At 45.2% G+C, this 17,905-nt stretch overlaps 1 protein-coding gene across 1 annotated transcript in view; it reads left to right on the forward strand.

Moving 5' to 3' along the window:
* The window catches only part of LOC146811634 (transmembrane protease serine 9-like), a 1,785,969-nt gene that overhangs the window by 82,047 nt on the left and 1,686,017 nt on the right, over positions 1-17,905 (forward strand). The window contains exons 2-3 of the mRNA XM_085618610.1: positions 9,771-9,800; positions 12,103-12,132. Of these exons, the coding sequence (XP_085474736.1) occupies positions 9,771-9,800; positions 12,103-12,132 (60 nt within the window). The remainder of the gene's footprint in view (positions 1-9,770; positions 9,801-12,102; positions 12,133-17,905) is intronic.

Consider the following 17,905-nt stretch of genomic DNA (forward strand, 5'->3'; position numbering starts at 1 on the left):
CCATGTTGTCCACGCTGTTGCATTTTGGGATTGCTTATATGCATTGTTGATGGTTACCACCTGCTTTCAATCCGTGTTATTTACCGACTCTTATTTACCGATTTTCCTGGATTTCTTAATTACCGAGTGCTCCTACATGTCATTTTACTTTTTACCACTTCATATTTACCACTTCATATTTACCGATTCGTTAAGTATGTATTCGGTAAATCTGAATCGGTATTTTAGAATTCGGTAAATATGATTCGGTATTTACCGCCTCATATTTACCGAAAAGTGGTTTTTGGACTCCTACATCTCACTTGTCTGAATACCGGTCGGTAATGGCATATTTACCGAAAATAGGCCGTTACCGACCGGTATTTGGCTGCCTACATGAAGCCCCAGATGTTGTTGGAGGCGGTGGTTCCCCCCAGCACAAACCCACACTGATCCGGCTGTGTATCAGGGTTTGGAGGATTGTGGAGTATCTCTCTGCCAGTATTCTCCCGAATATTTAATAGTCTGCTGGCAACAGGGCTATAGGCCGGTATGATCCCACAAGGTGGGGGTCCCTGTCCAGTCTAGGAAAGGAAACTATTACCGATTCACACATGGATTATGGTAGCTCTCCCTCATGTAAAGCAAACTTGTATAGTTTTACCAGCTGCGGAACCAGTTGTATAGAGAAGGTAAGAAAAAACTCCAGCTGGAAGCCGTCCATGCCAGGCTCTTTGCATGTAGCCAGCGCCTGCAGTGCTTCCGTGACATCCGATGCAGTGATTTTCTCGTCTAATGTGCACCGATCTGTCCACGTTATACGAGGCAGGGGGAGTGTGTTTAAAAATCGGTAGAGTGATTCTGAGTCTACTGTGGTGGGGGCCGCATATAGGTGTGTGTAGTGTTGCTGAAAGACTTCGAGGATGGAAGCTTGTGAATGTACCAGGGTACCGGCTGCATTGCATATCGCGGTGATCGGTGGGAGGGTAGTGTCTTGTTTCAGCAGCCAGGCCAGCAGCGTGCCTGCCCTGTTACCTTCCTTGTGCATCTTCGTTGCGTGTGCTCTAAAATTGTACCTGCGAAGATCTGCTAGTGCCTCTGCATATGCGGTTTTAGCACTTGCTACTTGGGTCGGTGTGGCTTCCCTCCTATCCACTGCTTGCGTTAATGTGGCCAGTGCGTGCTCCTTCTCAGCTATTCTTCATTCTAGGGTTTTGCACCCCCCTGAGATGTGTTGTATACATGTGCCTCTGATTACCACTTTGAATGTGCTCCATTCCATTGCGAGGGTGGTCGCTGTATGCGCATTCTCGCTGAAGTAATCCCGTATATGCATCGCTTGAGTTTGTCTAAATACTGGGTCCTCTAAGCAGTCTGTGGGCAGGCGCCAAGTGGAGACCAAGGCCCTGGGTGGTCGCCACGTCAAGGTGATCATGTGGGTGTCATGGTCGGATAGGATCCTACCTAGATATTAGACCTCTTGTATTTTGGACAAATTGGGAAGGGAGCAGAGGAAGCAGTCCAAGTGGACCCTAAGATCGTGCAGGATTGAGTGGAATGAATAGAATCAAAGGTCCGGATATTAGGAGCGCCATGCATCAGTCAAAGCCCAATGTGTTGCCCATGCTGCCAAGCATTTGACCTGTGCTTCTATGGGGGAGGCCAGAAGCAGCGGGTAAGATCTGTCTAGGAGGGTATTTTGCACGCAATTATAGTCCACTCCCAATATCCATGGGGCCTGGGTATATGCTCTTAATGGGCATGTGAGTGAGTCCCAAAAATATCCCTGGTCTGTATTCAGCACGTAGATACTGCGCAGTACCACTGGTTGGCCATCCAGAAGCATGTGCAGGAGAGCATAATGGCCCGCCGTGTCTACTGTTCTGGATAGCTCCCCCTCACATAGGCTGAATATGTTGTGGCACAGAATATCCAGCGCGAGCGCTTGCGCAGTTTGTTTAATTCCTTCGCTTCCAAGTGGGTTTCTTGCAGCAGTGCGATCTGTGCATTCTGCCACATTATGTATGCAAATACTGCATATCGTTTGCGTGCCATATGCATACCCCGCACGTTCAGGGTGAGGATGGTGACATTTTCCTTCTGTGCCATGTAGCGATGCTGGGGGTCCGGGAGGGGGGGTGGGTAACTAGGCACCGTGCCAAACTGTGCAGCACAATCCTGGCTTAGTCTGATCCCATAGCCCAAGTATGGTTGCAGCACCTCATCTATGCGCGTGTGCGTGTACTGTACCTGCGATACATCCATACTCATTCTAGTGTATGAAGAAAACGGTGAAATATTAGGGGGGGTGGCAGCGCAGAGCTACTAGGTGGCTCTCACTGGTGGCATTTGCAGGATCACTTCGCGCCTGGTGGTCTAGGAATAAACAAGCTGTCGCTAGCTGAGCTGCACATACCTCATCTTACATTGTAGTGTGGCTGACTGGGTTGCCCTGTGCACATGATCTACAGATTGCTGATCATATCAGTTTATCTACAGTCTGTGGTGTGACCAGCAGTGGGGTCACTGAGTCCACTCGGGATATCGTCCCATCACTGCCCTCCTCCTCTTCTCACAAGGAGATGTATGTACTTCTGTCTGAGTCTGCAGCGGGTAAAGATGGTTGTAACTCCGCAGCAGCCTGCAGGGCCCTCCGCCATTCAGCTATGATTTGTTCCGGATCTGGGGATCCCATGGATTGGGCATTCATGTCGGGATGGCTCGTCTGCTTTGTCGTTTCGGGCAGCGTCCGTTGCTGCGCTGCGTCTTTGGCCGCCTGTCGATATTTCGTTCACGCGGGGATACTTCTGACAGTTTTGCCCAGTCGCGGGCTTCCTCTGTGTCAGTGAAAAATATGGTGCACCCCTCGAGCATGATTTTAAGCCTGGCTCGGAACAGTAAAGAATATTGTATTCCCTCCGGTCGTAGGCGGCATTTAACATCAAGGAATGTAGCTCTTTGGCGTTGCACCGCTCGGGAGTAGTCTGGAAAGAGCATTATTTGTTTGTTCGCAACTTGGATAGGGCCGTGCTGTCTGGCTGCCCTGAGCACCGCGTCACAGTCTCTGACGTGTAGACATTTCGCCAGTATTGGGCAAGGAGGGGCTCCCGTGGGGGTTTTCGTGCTGGTACTCTGTGATCCCTTTCGATGTATAAAAATGCAGTCTGGTCTGTGACCGGCATAAAGGACTTGGTCCATGCCTCCATGTATACGACGGGGTCAGTGGCCTCAACTCCCTCCGGATGTCCCAGGACATGGATGTTGCAGCACCTCGAGCGACCTTCGAGGTAATCTATGCGTTCCTCCATGGTTGTCATGTGCCCTAATAGGGTCTGTAGAGACTCTTGGTGAGTTTTGATTGAGGGTTGCATGGAGACAATTATTTTCTCGACATCTGACACTTTGTCTGCAGCTTGCATTGATTGTCTCTGAGCAGGGTGATGTCTGTGAATATGGTCCCCAGCCTCTCCTCCACTGATACCCTCGAATGTTTGATGGCTGCCAGAACTCTATCCATCTTTGCAGAGAGGGTCAGTTCTAGTGGGGTCACAGCTTCTTTTTGTGGTGGTCTAGCACCTGTGGAGGTGTCTTGAGTTGCCATGGATGTCGCCGAGCCTGCAGTGGCACGCTGCTTACCCATGTTGTCGGGCTAAGTGTTGCTTGATCAGTCTGGGGAGTCGTGCCCCCTCTCGGGAGGGGATGATCGCTGTGTGGTAAGCCTCTGACCCGCATGGCACGTTGCGTTTGTCTACTCTGAGGTCGCCGCCTCCTGCTGCTTTCTCAGTGGCAGGCCCTCCTCATGGCTGGCATGCAGTCTCAGAGGCCCCTCTCATCACTCCCGGGGGAAAGCGCCTGCCCCAGGAATTTGCTGTACCACATGGTGGCTGCCGTCGAAGCGCCTGGTGTACCTGTATTCGTTCTCCTGAGGGGACTCTCGACATTCACTGGGACCTTAGCATGGGCCTCTCCTGCTCGATGGTGCATCTCTGCGTCGTGGGGGTACCTGATTGCCTGTGCTGGCTGTTGGTTGGTGTGGTGATAAAGGGGGGTCCGCACTACAGGAGTGCGCCCATGGACCCCCATGCACTCTGTGCTGATTCTCTCCCCGTGCACTGCCTCCCAGTGTTGGTCGAGCTACGCCTGGATCCTGTTGTGCCCTGTGTATTGTTCCTGAAGCTCCTTTTGCCATCCACAGGGGTGCACTTCAGTATTGGGGTCACCGCCACCGCACGGTGGCCACCATTTTGACTCCAGATGCACCTGGGCACGGTGTGTAGGGACCTCCCTCAACAATGTCTCTTCGCTGAGGGTCCCCCTCCACAGTCCACAGGGACGCCGGTATGGGACGTTTGTGCCCAGAAGCACTTCAGTATTTTCTATGTCCGGTTGCAGTCTCACACCCTCTGTTTTTAGATGCGGGGGGAGAGTCGGAGCAGCTAACAGGCGCCGGGGGGCTCCTGTCATTTCCTGGGGCCATGGCATGGGCTCCTCACACCCCACGGTGCTACCCTGTGATATGCGGGCACCTGCTCGCTTATGTTAACTGTTTCATGATGTGGGGAGAGGTCGGTGTGACCGGAGAGCACCCGCAGACCTCTGTGTGCTACTCATTGAGTCTTCCCTTGCACACTGTCACCCACCGTTGGCCGAACCACTGCTGGGATCTGACGTTGTCCAGGTACTGTCTCTGAGGCACCTCTCGCTGCCCGCAGGGGTGTTCAATGGTTCCGGGATCACCACGTCTGCTCGATGGCCGCCATTTTGACTCCAGGCGCACCTGGAGTCGGTGTGTACAATGTTCCCACAGCAGTGGCTCTTTGTTGAGGGGTCCCCATTGTGCATGGGAGCGCTTATGTGGGCTGTTTGTACTACAGGGCGCTTCCGTATTTTATGTGGCTGGTCGCGCTCCAGCTCCCACAGCTGGCGGGCACCGGTGGACGACTGTCGCAGGGCTGGTTACTATTCCCCATTCCTCAATTTCCTCACCACCACCATGGTGAAGTCGGCACCCATGAGGGGGGCGCCGTGGGACCAGGGCCCGGTGAGTTGACCCACAGGGGCGGGTGTCAGCCCCGGAGTCCAGCGGTCGCCATTTTGGTTTTGGGTCCGCTGCTGTTCAGAGCTTGTTTTCTCTGCTCTACACAATGTTTGGCCGGTGAGGAGCCTGGTACTGATCTCCCTCGGTGTTCCGGCGGCACTTGATTATCAGTCAAGTAGGCACTACCTGGCAGGTGAGATTCATGCCCGCTGGCGGATCCTTAACCCAGCACTTCCGCCATTGCTCATAAATACACTAGATATAACATATGCACCTCCTTATAAAACACATAAAATGTACGAATGCAAGATGGTATAAAACATTACGTGAGGGAACATGCAAAGAGACAATAGGGAAGATGCATAGATAAATACACAAGAAATAGCACACACCCTCCCCCTTTATAAAGCACATAAAATATGGCAAAAGAAAGCTGGTCAAAAAGCATTTCCTTTAAAATCATATGTTACTGGACAGCAGACTAAGGATGAACCCTATCAGTCCTACATCAGCATACAAGATAAAAAACAATACTGCACCTTTTATCACCATCAACCATACCAACTGGCCAGACAAGCATGACAGGTGACACAGCACCGCACACCAACCAATCCATAGCAAACTCTTAAACATACAAGAAAAAAAAACTGCAAGTTGAATAATATATAAAAGAACGCTTGTGCTAAAATTGTAGTAATGGGTGAGATACACCCGACCAAACATCCGAAATAAAGAGCAAATAGTGAAACAAGTAGAAACAGGCGGCATACACCCCAAATCCCCATCCCTCATGTAAGGGCATCAAGCGTAAAATGTAGAAATGGGTGACATACACCCCATCCAGTCATCCCTCATGTAAGGGTATGTAAAGTACAATGTAGAAATGGGTTACCACCACCCATACAGCCATCCCTCATGTAAAGGCCTGTAGCATACAATGTAGAAATGAGTGACTTCCACCCATAGAGTAATCCCTTGTGAAAGGGGCATGTGAAAATGTAGCAATCTAACGTGACAGACCAAGAATTGCGATACTCTAACCTTGCACACCAGAAAACTTTTCCCCAGACCAGAAAGAAATATGTCACCACAGCAGCGACACCAAAGTAAAAGAAACTTGCGCACACTAAAAAAAACACCTACATTGTAAATAAACTATCACAGCTAAAACACAGCAAAAATACCCACACACAGGAAACTTGCACACCAGTAGGGATTCAAACCTACACAGGAACATAGCACTAATGACGTCAATGCAAAACTGAGCATACTATTGAGGAAAACAATAATGCACATTAAAAACCTGAAACAATGGCATAACACAGCATATCATTGGGAATTAAAGGAACAAGACTAAAAATAAAACACTAGATCAGCAAGCATGTCTTGCAGCAACTGGACTGTACCCAATTAAGACACACAAAATCTCCTGTGAGTGTTATCTCACAGGAATCATTAGTCCCCCCCAAAAAACTTCGGAACTCGACCAGTTGAAGCCTGGGTAATATTGAGGCATCACCATTAACTTCCATGAAAGGTTGTATACAAAGCAAGGCAGACTCAGGACTGCTTCACTTAATCTGCTGAAACGCTCCACTGTAAACTAAAAGGTTGCTTCTAAATGTCAACTTGTATCATCTTCCATGTCTTCTTCAGTATTTTTGGGACCATCAGCCACAGCTACATTAACATTGATAACTGGATGTAGAGTAATCCTCAGAGGATCATCTGCACCGCCAGCTTCCATCTCCATGTCTTCGGGTTCATTGAGCTGCTGTTCCCCGGGATGCTGCGGTGACTGAGGTTGGTGGTGGTTCATGTCTCTGGCCTCAACTACCTGCTCGTTGCGCGCCGGGCTAATCGAGTGGGCTAGACAGCGGCCTTGAAGTTGTGGCCTGAAGTACAGCCATGGGCTTGCCTGCTGGCTGGAAACACAAAGATAGTGGCAGGTACGGCGTAAGGTGGCTTCAGGCATGTGAGTGCTCCAAAACGTCCTTGGATAGGTCACGTTCCTGGATAGCAACAGAGAAACCACAGATCTAACCACAGCACCTTCACACAACCCCGTTGCAATGGTAAGGAGTGTGTAAACCACTCAGAAAAAACTTCTCTCTGCCCATTCAAACGCAGCACCATTTTAATGGTAAAAAGGGCATGCACGCTTGACAACACAATTTGGCATGGCCCCAGCATAGTGCAACTTACCAAACTCGACCAGCCTCTTTGATAACATAGTTCAATTGAACATTACTGGTTCCACAGCCTCTCCCAAGCTTTGCAATAAAAGTTCATACGACTGCTGGGGTCCCGCAGCATTAATCGAGTTGAACAACACAAAGACCACGCACCTGAATTCAAGGTAGAAAGTCCAAGCACAATCCAATTAAACTTGTAAATAAATCACAGCAAAACCAGCTTCTGTTAATCCATTGTGCTTTGCAAGCATAGGTTCGTATTCCATCGTCGTCGCCAAAATGTTGTAATGAAAGTCTAGTAGCCGAGGTGTAGTTTTAGAAGTTTTTTTTCTCTTAGTTGCAGGTAAGTATATCTATAGCTTTGTCCAACAGCCCCTAAAACAGCCCCACCAGGAGCCGCCTTCCTGCTGCTCAGCACATACTCCAACTTACACACTTCATCTCAAAGGTACCCCAAACATTCAGTCGCATCATCACCACTCCAATATTCCACACAGCACATTCACACTGGCTGAGCAGGAAGTGTCAAAGCAAAAAGGAAGATGTATAAATAAATACACTAGATATAACACAGTCACAGAAGAAGGATGCACAAGTTGAAATCAAAACTAGGCAGCCTTGGTATTTGGCAGGCCTGGCATTCAGTAATGCTGTGGTGGCCTCCTAAGTAACACCCTTTGCCCCTGCACTAATATTTCCAAAACGTGAGTGGACCCCAAACCACTGATAGGGTATGGCAGTAATAGATTTCTAGCACAGATCTTCACTCTGTACTGGTCTCGTTTTCATTTGGTGGCTACCTCCAGAGTGCCTTCAAATTGATTGGCAGGCAGTCCAATTTAAATGATGATTAAGGATCAAAAACATACATTTGGACTTAGACGCTGGTACACTGACTCTGGGGCATTGATATCTCCCTGTTAATGTTTCAGTATCAAATCCAGTGCCCCTGTATCCATATCTGCACCCTGTCAATTTCCCTGAGTCAGTGTGCCATCATCAAAGTACCAATGTCAGTTATTTTGCGCCATTGCCCATGTGCCAATAGCAGCATCCCTATATCAGTGTCTGTGACAGTTCCTCATGTCCCAGTGTCTGTGTTCCCAAGCAGTATCATTGTGGCAGTAACCCTTGGAGTGTTGCAGTACCCAATGGCCATGTTAGTTTCTAAGTACCAGTATCAAAGCCTGTTTTGCTATAAGATGTCCTTGTACCAGTATCTCAGTGTTATGACCAATGTCAGCAACCACAGGTCAGTACTTCAGTATTGTGCCCCTCCAATCAGTGCCTATGCATTAGTGTCCCGTGCCATTTAATTGTTCTGTGATTGTGACCAAGAGTCAGTATTTTAGTGTGACCTGTATCAGGAGGCCGATGGGGTTGTCTTAGATATGATTCCTAAAGAGAGAAAGAGGCCCACTTTAAAAAATTGAAAGTTGACAAAGAAAGCCTTCATTTTAGTGACGCATATATTATAGTGATTTATACTGCATTATGATTATCTTCTATATCTCAATACTTTTTATAGCTGACCATGCAGGAGCAGTTTCACTTATGATTTGAAAATGAAGGAATGGGTTTGATATTTGTTTCATAATGTACAAATGTTTAATGCTGAACAAATTCTCAGGTGTGGGAAGTGTTAATATGAGCTACAATTTTGTTTTGAAATCTTTCTCTTGAACTTGATCTGTGAGCCCTGCCTGCTGCCAGTTGCACTTAAAGGGCACGCATTATTATGGGGTGCTTGGCCGGTCCAGGCTCCTGTTGGCTACATCCCTGTTTTGATAAGCCTACTGATCAAGCCTTTGAGCTTGCTATAGCTGCACACCTTCCATTCAGTAATGACTGGGTCCCTTAATCTAGTGTGATATGCAATAATGGACACAAGGGTAATGCCTGCCAACCGCTGTGACTGCCATTGAACCTCTCCATGCACACCACCTGTATCAGGAGGCAGATGGGGTTGTCTTAGATATGATGCTTGACAAGTTTTTTCCTCTGAAGAATCAATACACCAGTTGTGTTATCAGTACTTACTATATATGGGAGTGATTAAAAGAGCCCTTCTGTGAGTCAAATTGTTCTAATTTATGAATTAAGTCACACCTACTCTCAAAACAATATTTGTCAATGAGAATATAAAATCATTATGAGAAGATGAAGTGGGTCATACTTAATCAGTTACAAAACACCCCATAAGTGCACTTCTCTCTGTTCTGTGTGTGTGCATGTACATATATGTAGATTGTTGGAGAGATAACAATAAGGAACACAAGTGAACAATGTAGAGATTGTCGTCTTTGTGTTTACTGACTAAGCATATCTGCTTTTTTACATGGTTGGTCTAACATGCACAAGCAACCAGATAGATAGGAGAGGTTGTACAGAGGCATTTGCCCTCCATGGGCTTTGTACAGAAATATACAACAGGATATATCAGGACCCAGATCAGTGTATATTTTAGAGAGTCCTTCATTAAATGTATTCTATTTAAATTAACATTGTCTGTAAGGCTAAACAAATGTTTTAATGTTAATGTTCTGTTCTCCCAACAGATTATGGATCCCCTCAACACACAACCTCAGGTAAGCAAACCATTCTACTCCTATTGCCCCATCACGTCAATGCAGTAATTAAAAAAATTGGATCCCCCCTTCACCAATCGGACCATCAAATGATTGAACTTCCTCTAGCATGCCACCTCATTATTGAAAGCATTTAATTGCTTTTCTATCAAACTGTTGTTTTATTTAAAGTCATTCCAAAGACCATTTAGAATGCAATTAATCTGATGTTAACTCTTTCCTATCTTTATAAATTACAAATCCAACATTTCCAGTACCCTCTGATGTGAGATCCCATATAGCTAGGATGCTAGAAAACCTGTGCAGTAAAATCCCCCTATTCAGGATTGGGGGGGTATTATTACCTGTAACCTGTTCACACTTCTCAAACCAAATAAATGTTGGGTGACCAGGAATCATCTTAACGTTATACAGACTGACTCCACATTTCTTTGCATCTTTACAAGTGTGAATTTTTACATGTGCTGAACCTAATGCCACAGACTCTTCTGAGTGTTGCCCATTATACTTGATCCTGGAATCTTGGAATCATTCACCTTCACTACCTTTACACTTGTTCTTCGAGTTTATATGTCTCTACCAATTACACATTTTATGGTGGGCAAAGTGTTGCTGGGTGGCTACCTTAAAATGTACTATTGTAAGGCACCTGAGGGATTTACCCCCTTCAGGAGCTTCACAAAACACTTTGAAGTTTCAACTTAGCAGGTGTTTGAAAGTTCACTATTTTAACCTTTTACCCCAACTCCATTGGGTGGACGCATAGCATTATGTTTTTGAGGTCTTCCTGACATTTTAATATTTTATATGAAATTTTTAAATAAATAAACTTTCTTTTGGGTCACTGATAGCGTTAGTCCTTTTTCTCCAGGGTAGTTTAGCATCACGTTTACTAAGGTAATCTTTTCAATGGATCTGTTTCCTTTGAACTATTAAAGTTTCTAAAATATTTGACCAAGTGGTTTGCTCAGTAACAGAGTTAAAAGGATCGAGTTAGCAGGATTAGCTTCTATTACAAGTACATTTTCTATTTCTGAATTTCTATTAAAGAGCTTTGATGAAGAGTTTCATTAATATCAGTACCCTCATTATAAGGATTGATCAAATCAAAATCAACTTTCTTCGGTTTCACGTGCAGAACACCATAAAAGTTTCACAACATCCAAAATTTAATTTAAAACATAATACAATCAAATTACATACAAAATACAATTCATATTAGCAAAAGACTAAAAAGGGCTCCATAGGGCTACCTGACATGCTAAACAATAAAATGGGGTGTACCCTCTAACCAGAAGGGCTGCTAATTGTCCAGAAAGGCCCTGGTTCTCACCGTAGCTTTGAAGTAACCCACGATGAAAAAGATACGCTTGGCGGACCTGGTTAAAGTTCAACTTCTTTAATAAGGGGAATAAAAAAATATCTCCAGGGTACCTCATAATATTTACAAAAAACATGAAGTGTAGCAGGTCCTGTGGAGACACTCCGTCGCAGCCACAGGGTGCTAACACCTTACCTCTACTGCTCCCTTATGTAACAGATAAAAAAGATCCAGGTGGAGCCCAGACAATAAAAACTGCTCATATGTAGACAATGACACCAGGAGATAAGGCTCAGTAGATGGATTTGTTTTTAGTATCAGGAATTTGCGGACATTAGGTTTTCGCACTTCTCGCTCGTCCCTTTCTAGTTTCCTTAAGCTACTGAAAGCTTTCCTAACAAACTCCACATCCTTTTGTACAATAGAATCAGGCATTAAAAAAGTTCAGGGCGCCCCAACTCATCGAAACAACGTTTAATATATTTTAGCCATGGTATGCGGGACATATTGGCAAGGCTCATGCATTCATTCATGATCTGCTGACTGAGGGCTAAATCCTTATTCAGCCAATCATTATGAGAAGATGAAGTGGGTCATACTTAATCAGTTACAAAACACCCCATAAGTGCACTTCTCTCTGTTCTGTGTGTGTGCATGTACATATATGTAGATTGTTGGAGAGATAACAATAAGGAACACAAGTGAACAATGTAGAGATTGTCGTCTTTGTGTTTACTGACTAAGCATATCTGCTTTTTTACATGGTTGGTCCAACATGCACAAGCAACCAGATAGATAGGAGAGGTTGTACAGAGGCATTTGCCCTCCATGGGCTTTGTACAGAAATATACAACAGGATATATCAGGACCCAGATCAGTGTATATTTTAGAGAGTCCTTCATTAAATGTATTCTATTTAAATTAACATTGTCTGTAAGGCTAAACAAATGTTTTAATGTTAATGTTCTGTTCTCCCAACAGATTATGGATCCCCTCAACACACAACCTCAGGTAAGCAAACCATTCTACTCCTATTGCCCCATCACGTCAATGCAGTAATTAAAAAAATTGGATCCCCCCTTCACCAATCGGACCATCAAATGATTGAACTTCCTCTAGCATGCCACCTCATTATTGAAAGCATTTAATTGCTTTTCTATCAAACTGTTGTTTTATTTAAAGTCATTCCAAAGACCAGTTAGAATGCAATTAATCTGATGTTAACTCTTTCCTATCTTTATCAATTACAAATCCAACATTTCCAGTACCCTCTGATATGAGATCCCATATAGCTAGGATGCTAGAAAACCTGTGCAGTAGAATCCCCCTATTCATGATTGGGGGGGGTATTATTACCTGTAACCTGTTCACACTTCTCAAACCAAATAAATGTTGGGTGACCTGGAATCATCTTAACGTTATACAGACTGACTCCACATTTCTTTGCATCTTTACAAGTGTGAATTTTTACATGTGCTGCACCTAATGCCACAGACTCTTCTGAGTGTTGCCCATTATACTTGATCCTGGAATCTTGGAATCATTCACCTTCACTACCTTTACACTTGTTCTTCGAGTTTATATGTCTCTACCAATTACACATTTTATGGTGGGCAAAGTGTTGCTGGGTGGCTACCTTAAAATGTACTATTGTAAGGCACCTGAGGGATTTACCCCCTTCAGGAGCTTCACAAAACACTTTGAAGTTTCAACTTAGCAGGTGTTTGAAAGTTCACTATTTTAACCTTTTACCCCAACTCCATTGGGTGGACGCATAGCATTATGTTTTTGAGGTCTTCCTGACATGTTATTATATTATATGAAATTTTTAAATAAATGAACTTTCTTTTGGGTCACTGATAGCGTTAGTCCTTTTTCTCCAGGGTAGTTTAGCATCACGTTTACTAAGGTAATCTTTTCAATGGATCTGTTCCTTTGAACTATTAAAGTTTCTAAAATATTTGACCAAGTGGTTTGCTCAGTAACAGAGTTAAAAGGATCGAGTTAGCAGGATTAGCTTCTATTACAAGTACATTTTCTATTTTTGAATTTCTATTAAAGAGCTTTGATGAAGAGTTTCATTAATATCAGTACCCTCATTATAAGGATTGATCAAATCAAAATCAACTTTCTTCGGTTTCACGTGCAGAACACCATAAAAGTTTCACAACATTCAAAATTTAATTTAAAACATAATACAATCAAATTACATACAAAATACAATTCATATTAGCAAAAGACTAAAAAGGGCCCCATTGGGCTACCTGACATGCTAAACAATAAAATGGGGTGTACCCTCTAACCAGAAGGGCTGCTAATTGTCCAGAAAGGCCCTGGTTCTCACCGTAGCTTTGAAGTAACCCACGATGAAAAAGATACGCTTGGCGGACCTGGTTAAAGTTCAACTTCTTTAATAAGGGGAATAAAAAAATATCTCCAGGGTACCTCATAATATTTACAAAAAACATGAAGTGTAGCAGGTCCTGTGGAGACACTCCGTCGCAGCCACAGGGTGCTAACACCTTACCTCTACTGCTCCCTTATGTAACAGATAAAAAAGATCCAGGTGGAGCCCAGACAATAAAAACTGCTCATATGTAGACAATGACCCCAGGAGATAAGGCTCAGTAGATGGATTTGTTTTTAGTATCAGGAATTTGCGGACACTAGGTTTTCGCACTTCTCGCTCGTCCCTTTCTAGTTTCCTTAAGCTACTGAAAGCTTTCCTAACAAACTCCACATCCTTTTGTACAATAGAATCAGGCATTAAAAAAGTTCAGGGCGCCCCAACTCATCGAAACAACGTTTAATATATTTTAGCCATGGTATGCGGGACATATTGGCAAGGCTCATGCATTCATTCATGATCTGCTGACTGAGGGCTAAATCCTTATTCAGCCAACACTTGAGCCAGAACACTAGGGGTCGCAAAGCCAGGGTATCACATAAATAAGGCACCTCCAATTCCTCGTGAGCCACCAAATTCAACAAACCACTTGGCGTGCCCAGCGAGCGCTTCAGAAAAGTGTTCTCAACCACCTGCAAGGCATCTGTGGCAATATGCCCCCAAACTTTCACTGCCATAGCAAGCTGTAGCTATGCTTTTAGCCTGATAGACTTTCTGCATGGCTGCAATTGGGCGCTTGCCTAACTTAGCGGCAAAGTTGAAAATAGCAGCATTTACCCTCACCAGCTCCCCCTTTTTCTTCTGAATAAGAGGCCCCCAATTCAAACGGATGTTCAATAAAACCCCCAAGTATGAAAGACAGTCGTCAAAGGAGCCTTCTCGGGACCTACTGTGAAGAGAAACTTTTTCTTGGGCCGCATCCCAACCTGCAATATATAGGATTTAGCATTATTAATTGCTAAATGTCGGGCCCAATGAATCTTAACAAGGCGTCAAGCAGGGATTGGAGACTCCTAGCAGTTCTAGCTATAAGGACAGCATCGTCAGCATATAGTAGCCCCCGTCGCCCTATGTACGGAAAATCTGGCCCAGTGTCTGTTAAAACTCTATCCAGATCATTTATGTAAAGGTTGAACAAAAAAGGGGCCATAATACAGCCTTGCCGTACCCCCTTCCCAATGTCGAAATCCCTAGAGATAAGAAGATCCTGAGAGAATCTAACATTGGCCTTGGTGGCCCTAAGCAGATCCTCAAGAAAGTTAACGATATTGCTTTCCACCCCCATGGCCCTCATGGACTGCCACAGTTTGACCTGGTTGACAAAATCAAACGCAGATGAAAAGTCCATGAAGGCCAAATAGATTGTACCGGGGCGACAATCGTATACTTACCGAGGATCGTGTAAAGATTAAAGCATTAGGCCACAGTTGACCGCCCTGGCCGGAATCCATATTGAATATCTGAGACTATCTTGTGCTCCTATGCCCAGGAAGATAATCTTTCTAATAGCACCCCACCCACAGCCTTTACCACTGAGTCAAGAAGGGAGATCGGCCTAAAGCCAAAGGTGCTATTACGGTCCCCCTTCTTAAACACCGGCACGATGGTTGAAGTGGCCCAAGACTCAGGACAACCGTCCCTGGCTGCTGCATTAAGCACAGCCACAAGAACCGGTGCCCAAAAAAGTGGGGGTGATTTAAAAAGGTCCGGTGGGATGCCGTCCGGGCCTGGTGCTTTATTACAAGTCAACCCGGCAATCCCAGCCTCTACCTCTTTCTGCTCAAAAACAATGGCGGGGGTATTGTTGACGAAGTCTCTGATAAGATTGCTCCGTAGGGCCCTTAAACATAAATTTAAAATGGGACACCCAATCTTCCTCTGTGATTTGGGAACCCAAATCAACCCATGCATCATACTCAAAAAGCGGTCTATTAACAATACTCCGGAACCTTGAACTGTTCCCAAGGGTACTCGTCTCTAACAACTCCCTCCATGCCTCCTTCCAGGCACCCTTACGTCTGGCCAGTGATGGTTTGTATTCGTTACGGCAGCAGTGTATCAGTAGTTGGTTTCTCGGAGTATCATTCAGTGCCTCCCTCAGCTTGCACGCCGCCTGTGAACAAGATGAATCAAACCATCTGGGAGTTGGAGTGACTACCTTACGTGCAGGAACACTTAAGAGTTCCCCTACCTTGATGGTAATAACGTTAAAGGCGCTAAGAACATCCCTCGAGGAGGTACCCGGCGAGATACAGAGTGCTAATTCAGCAGCACAAGAATCTCTTACTTCACCGTAAAAGGCAACGGGGGAAACCTGCGACCATTTAAGACAGCGCTTACCGTCCGTTGATCTTAGCGTGCCTGGTATCACCACCCTTGGGTTTTTAAATAAGAGTGGGCCACTCAGTTGCACACAAAGCAGACTGTGGTCACTGTAAACACTTTCCATAATAGTAAACCCACAAAATAAAGACTGGAGGGTAAATTAAATTAAAATGTAGTCTATAAAAAAAACGCTACTTCTCCCTTTTAAAGAGGGAACAAGGGCCTTACTATGTGGATTAGGGAGAGACATTAGTGACATCAGATCAAATTCATTGAGTATGTTATTCAATAATTCCCCCTGAGCAAGGTGCTCAAAGTGAAACCCCCGCATACGAGGGCAGCCCAGATCAACCATACTTGTAAGCCTCAGATCTCCACAAGGGTGGATGTTAAAATCACCCAATACCATTAGGTTATGTGATATAAAACCGCAAGACTGCCTTATGTAGGAGCCCAACAGAGTGATGTTACATTCCCCCTGGGTACTCGTCATTTTGTTATAAAAGTTAATCAGGCCCATACTAGTAGTCTCCCTCTTTAATACCAGAGCTGAAGACCCAAACTTGAGGATGAGAGGATCTGAATCCGGCAGTCCACTGCCAAGGATATATCAATGACCAGACCACCCTTAGCTCTGCCACATGCCAACAGGGAAGCTGGAACAAACAAGGCCTTAAATCCCTCCAGGAATAAGTTGCAGTCCACCAACCAAGTCTCCTGGAAACAGATCACAGAGAATTGTTTAACTGCACCCAAATGGGATCCTGAAACTTATCTGCCATGCCTGCAATGTTCTACGACAGAATGTTATTGTTATGTACGCAAGGGACCCCCACACTTTGCACAATCGGAGCATTCTGCTGGGACTTTAACTCTACAGCAAACTCAACAGGGTTATGCAGTCAATCACACTCCTCCAACCTTGATAATATAGAATATCTATTTGATAGCTCTAGGAAAAGGGCAAGTTGGTGCTGAACTGACTGATTTTGACTGCGTGCTACAGGTGGGAGCCATTGATCTTTTACCGCAGGAGGTCTTTGTGTCCACCTCTCTCGGGGGGCATCCATATTGCTAGTCCCTGAAGTGTACCTTTGTGTATCTGCTCTATGAAAGAAGCCTAACGGTAGAGCTTGTACTGCTGACCCAAAATTCAGGGGGCCAAAATATGAATCCCTGGACAGAATTCTTTCGGCAGGATATGATCTCTTAAAGTTCACAATGACACAGTCACCCCCACCAATTTTCCGTGAACTGCCTAACCAGCTAACTCGGCGCACCATAATAATGTTTTGTTCCGCCCTTAATCCCACGGAGGTGTTATTAGATAACCGGTGAAGTACCTTATTCTTTAGCTGGCTAAAGTCCTCTTTGATACCCAGTGGGAGCGGTGGCACGTTCCGGTGGAAGATGAATAACTGGTAAGCACATTGATTCCACCACTTGATATCCCTGCAGCCCCTGTTGCCGACCAACAGTAATTTGAGGATCTTGCAGCCCACGCTGGTGTGCAGACAGAGCCCTACTGGTTGCCTGGCTTTCACTCATTGTGTCTGCCTCCCCCCAAGCTAAGTGAATAGTCTGACGCTGGGTACGTGGCTGTTCCCTGTTGCTAGTCGGTGGATGTGTTGGTAAACCCGAGTCAATTACAGTACTGAGTCCCGAATTATTCCTTGGCCCACCTGGGGCTGTAAGTTGATCAGACCGATTACGCACAGCTAAACATTTCTCAATCACGGTTAGCCTCTCATGGATGGGACCCAGCTTTGTGTCCAGCAAGCTAGTCATTATTATTATGAAACAGCCGGCACAGATGCCATGGACTTAGTAACAGGGTTTGATTTAGATTTCTTTGCTTTGCCCCAATAGCTTGAAGTTTCCTTTTTGTGCCCACCGGGCCTAAGTGTCCCATTTGCGGGCAGTTTGGAACTCTCACTACTTGCTGCTAGATGTATATCCACGAGTGTATTTGTTACCAGCTTTCCCTTGTGATAACTGAGAAAAACTACTCTCTTTGTTTTCTATTGTGATAACTGGAGAAAGAGGCCTATG

Source organism: Triturus cristatus, chromosome 7, assembly GCF_964204655.1.
Source record: "Triturus cristatus chromosome 7, aTriCri1.1, whole genome shotgun sequence".
Lineage (NCBI taxonomy): Eukaryota > Metazoa > Chordata > Amphibia > Caudata > Salamandridae > Triturus > Triturus cristatus.